Genomic DNA, 5,000 nt, shown 5'->3' with positions numbered 1-5,000 from the left:
CCACTCACACAAACACTACAAACAAAACACAAAAGTTAATCACACTTATGCTCACCTGTGCCAACGTCGATGCATCACGAAAAGGCCAATCAAAATTCCTCCCTTCAGGAAACACACATTCTTGATCCTTGTTCACAATGCTAATTGGTGTAGCACGACTCACTCGCAATTATCAAATGATAGCCACAAACACTCTGTAATGTTGATGATCACAGAAAGGACACTTTCCACACACACAAGGTTTGATTTAATCAGTATTTCACAAGCGCACTTTGCTGTCGCTGGGTTTTTGTTTGATAGGTATACCAATCTGAAACGATCAGAAATCACTTATTCGACTCTGCAAATCGTAGAAGTTTACTTGAGTTTCAGTTTTCAGTTTCAGTAGCTCAAGGAGGCGTCACTGCGTTCGGACAAATCCATATACGCTACACCACATCTGCCAAGCAGATGCCTGACCAGCAGCGTAACCCAACGCGCTTAGTCAGGCCTTGAGAAAAAAAAAAGGGGGGGGGGGTGAATAAATAATAGATAAATACATCAAAAAAATGATAAATAATTTTTTTTTTAATTTAATTTTAATTAAAAAAAAACAAAAACTTCCTACCACTACTAATAATATGTATAAGGCGAAAAAACTTGAAACAAAAACAAGGCAAAAAAACACATGAGAACAAAATACAGGGATAGATTGATGGGCCACAGTCAGGGGATGCTGAAAGAGATGGAAGACAGGCGGGGAGGGGGGGGGGGGAAAGGAGTAGGTGATGATGATACTGAACTGAGAACAACAACAGCAACAACACCAATAAAACAGCATCAACAAGAAACAAACAGAATATTCTAAAATCATAATAAAACTGTGAAGACTGACAACTTCATTTGGTCAATTAACGTTTCTTAAAAAAACAACAAAAATCAATGGGAAAAAAACAACAAAAACACACACGTTATTATGAACAGCTACTACTTCTCTGGTCACACTAATGCCCAGCACCATTCAAAAAACAGAAAAGGAAGAAAAGAAAGAGATTAAAAAAAAATGAAGAAAAGGAAAAAAAAAAAGGAAAGAAAACCTATGTGCCACAAACAATCACTATAAACTTCATGACTGTTGCCTCAAAGCGAGGAATTGTCTCTGAACTGTACACGTGGTTATAAACAGAAAAAGCCGCTGCCCTTTGCAAACAAATGAAAACCTTGTACCGCGTACAGTTGCGAAATCAACTGTTTTTCTCAGTTTATTTTATTATATTTTTTCTTATTTCATTTTTTGTCTCCTCTGCGAAACACCTTACACAGGTACCTACAATCATCACAAACCAGGTACACCTGTCACTCACTCAGCTGTTTCACAACTGCTGACACCACCATCACTGGCACTTCCCGGTATCGCGCACACACCGTCACACACGCACACACACACTGCCTGGTAACACTGCTTTCCTCCACTACCACTGTGCTGGACAACTGCAGGGGCTGGCTGACAGTGGGTGAGTGGAGTGGAGTGAACAGTGAGTGAGAAGTCCGCCTTCTCAAAGCGTGTGGCTGCTCCTTGTCTGGCACTACTGCCGGTAACACCAGACACCGGCACTGTTCTCTGGAAACACACCAGCTTCTTGCTTACTCTACTCGCCAGCTACCTGTGTTCAGTGTGTGTGTGTGTGTGTGTGTGTGTGAGTGTGTGTGTGTGTGGGGGGGGGGTTATGTGTGTGTGGGGTGTGTGTGTGTGTGTGTGTGTGTGTGTGTGCAGTTGCACGTGTGCGTGCGAGGAATGAATGAGAGGGAGAGGGGTGATAACCCACACGTCAAAAGCCGTGAAGCGAGATGCCCGGAGGAGAAATGGACGTGGGAGTGTTGATGACATGCAGAACAACGAAGTGTGGATGTTGTGGAAGGTGAAGTTGAAGAGGACACTGCGCTGTAAATTGCGGATACTGGTTAATTAAGTAGGTACATCATGTTCTAAACTGAAGTATTACGTTATGTCCATCGGAGGTAACCTTCCCAAGACAGCAGGATAAACGGACCTGTGTAACACTACAAGGGACCTGTGTAACACTACAAGGGACCTGTGTAACACTACAAGGGACCTGTACAAGGGACCTGTGTAACACTACAAGGGACCTGTGTAACACTACAAGGGACCTGTGTAACACTACAAGGGACCTGTGTAACACTATACTGATAATGACCAGAACGACATGACACTAACACACTTAGGTGACAATGCCTTTTTGGTTTTTGGTTGTTGGTTTTGTTGTTGTTTTGGTGGTGTTTTGTTGGTGGTGGTGGTGGTTTTTTGTGTGGGTTTTTTGTTGTTGTTGCTGTTGTTGTTGTTTTTGTTGTTGTTGTTTTTTCGATTGTCCGTGGTTGGAACTCACAGCCCTCTGAATGCAAGTTCGGCGCTCAACACACTGTGCCCTTCAAATGGCCCGCCAATTTTGGAAAGCGAGATCATTGCTAATTTTTGTGTGACGCCGGTGTGCGGATTCGAACTCATTCGCCAAGGGCTTGTGTAAGACCGATGGTCTGGCAATCGAGGTATACGGGCAGGCAGTCAGGAATGTGTCATGGCCAGAGTAAACAGCTGGTGGGGTGTTCACTTTTCAGAGCATAGTGTCTCCTTCTTCTTTTCCTTCTTCTATATCTTGCTCAGTGTAAAAAAATAAACAACAAAAACAAATTAAAGTTCTATCTACTTATACCTAAGCATGTGTGTGTGTGTGTGTGTGTGTGTGTGTGTGTGTGTGTGTGTGTGTGTGTGCATATGGCGTGTGGGGGTGGGGTTGGGGGTGAATGTGCATGCACGTTACAGTGTGTGTGTGTGTGTGCGTGCGTGCGTGCGTGTGTGTGTGAATGTGTGTGTATTTTTCGAAATCTTTTCAAGGTCTGAGAACGGATACATTGATTCATCAATTACACCCTTATTTCTTGCTCTTCGCAACAACATCAACAACAACGACATCAACAACAACAACATCAACAACAACGACATCAACAACAACAACATCAACAACAACATCAACAACAACAACATCAACAACATCATCAACGACATCAACAACAACAACAGCAACAACAACAACAACAACATCAACAACAACAACAGGAAAAGACAGGAGGCATTCTGTGCATGTTCCAAAGAGCCCTGTTATCAGCCCTCTTCCTCCCAAACACGGCAGGCGGGCTGAAGGCGATACCCTGACTGGCTTTAATGGCCACGCATGGACATGTTCTGATTGGAGATTTGCGTTTTACAGACGTACATACATCTCGGAATCTTCGTTGGGGGTCGGCACGAAAAGTGGGCCTGTTGTCCAGGGGCCAAGTGTTGCTGCAGTCAGTCGGTGATGTCCTGCATGTGTGTGAGTGTTTCACTGCGTCCGTCAGTCTGCTGGGACCGGGAATCTTTCATGCAGTGCCGACATGCTCACCGCACTTCACTTCTTCACATTCTGATTTTTCCAAGTCGTCTATTTCGAAAGTGATGGAAAGGAACTTTGTGACTCTCAAAGTCAGACAAAGGCACAGAAACTACAAGTCATTTGTTACTCAGCATTGGGATAATGAAGAAGAAGAAGAAGACACGCCTGATCTTACCAGCAAACAGTTTATATGTGGACAACAAAATAGATGAATGAATAAATAGCGTATTTCTTTAAACACCGTGACCAAACATGGATAACAAAATAGATAAATGAATAAACAGCGTATTTCTTTAAACACGGCAACCACATCTTACAGGTCAGTAGTTTATCGGTCGGGTATATATCAGTTTCCTTCAGATCAGTCAAAGCCAAGGACAGGAGGCTAATTCAGTTTCTCTCCAACACGTGAAAACGACTCGTGTTGTTAGATAAACACGTTAAGTCGGCTTCTGACTTTTCCTTCCTCCCTCCCCTTTCAGAGCGGTGTTGGGACCGTGTCAGGGAAAATCCCATTACCCTCCATGTGCTTCTCTTCACCAGGCTGAGATGCACACCAGTGAGCAGCATGGAACAAGGGGCTGTAATACTGCACAGTGTGGAGCATGTGTGACCTTCAACCCGGCCCTGATTTGACGCACGTGTTCATGGAGTCGCTCACACAGAGAGACGGAGAGAGAGAAACAGAGACAGACAGACATGACAGCATGAGCGTCCGTGTAGACTGACTGAGACAGGCGGACAGACAGACAGATATAGGGCGAGAGACACAGAAATAGTCAACTAGTTCAAAATTTTATTTCACCATGGTAATTGATTAAGCAACAACTGCATTTTTACGTAAAGCCATCAGTCAAGGAAAAAAAACGAAAAGATAATAGAGATGAAAAAAGTGAGGTGCATACATATACATAAACACATACAAAGAGAGAGACAGAGAAAGGTGGGGGGCGGGGTGAGGGTTGGGGGGGCGGGGGGGGCAGTTGAAAAGAGAGCATGGAACCGATGCGTGCACACCACAGCGAATACCGTCCACAACAAGTGCTCTGTGCAGTGGTCGACACGTACCCGCCCCTTCACTTGAACATACCCATCAGTGGGCACCCACAGGTGTGAGCGTGCATGAGCGTCCGTGTAGACATTCATGGACACCGCACAACCGTGCATGGACACATACGCACGCACACGCGCGTTTCAAGTTCTTCACGGACATTAACAGGCAAAAAAAACAACACATATACGCACATGCATGCACGTGCCAGTGCGCGCGCACACACACACACACACACACACATTTCTCTTCTCCACATTTCTCTTCTCCATCGTTCCACGGAGCTTCAGCAGCTCAGAGCAAGAACACGAATCTTCCTCAAGATCTCTCCATCTGAACGGGAGCATACTTCCTGCATCAGCACCACCTTCGTCCACCTACTGCCAGTTTATCTCTTTGAATCAATATCTTGTGAATACGGCTTTCACTCCTCATAACTGCACTGACTGCTCTGTGTGTGTGTGTGTGTGTGTGTGTGGTTGTGTGTGTGCGTGTGTGTGTGTGTGTGTGTGCGTGTGTGT

At 44.8% G+C, this 5,000-nt stretch overlaps 1 protein-coding gene across 6 annotated transcripts in view; it reads right to left on the bottom strand.

The window, feature by feature from the left end:
• The window catches only part of LOC143286063 (hemocyte protein-glutamine gamma-glutamyltransferase-like), a 131,171-nt gene that overhangs the window by 91,869 nt on the left and 34,302 nt on the right, over positions 1-5,000 (bottom strand). Inside the window, exons 1-2 of one of the 6 annotated variants that reach the window (XM_076593615.1) lie at positions 1,311-1,559; positions 56-490 (exon numbers count right to left, since the gene is read on the bottom strand). The exons of 1 other annotated variant lie outside the window; for it this stretch is intronic. In XM_076593615.1, coding sequence (XP_076449730.1) covers positions 56-75 — 20 coding nt within the window. In that variant the 5' untranslated portion in view covers positions 76-490; positions 1,311-1,559. Of the gene's footprint in view, positions 1-55; positions 491-1,310; positions 1,560-5,000 lie in introns of those variants that run through there. 4 more of the 6 variants (XM_076593616.1, XM_076593614.1, XM_076593617.1 and 1 more) reach the window with 4 other exon arrangements.

The sequence above is a fragment of the Babylonia areolata genome, chromosome 9 (genome assembly GCF_041734735.1).
Source record: "Babylonia areolata isolate BAREFJ2019XMU chromosome 9, ASM4173473v1, whole genome shotgun sequence".
Lineage (NCBI taxonomy): Eukaryota > Metazoa > Mollusca > Gastropoda > Neogastropoda > Buccinidae > Babylonia > Babylonia areolata.
Note: the sequence above shows the minus strand (reverse complement) of the source record. Positions and strands in the feature narration are given on the sequence as shown.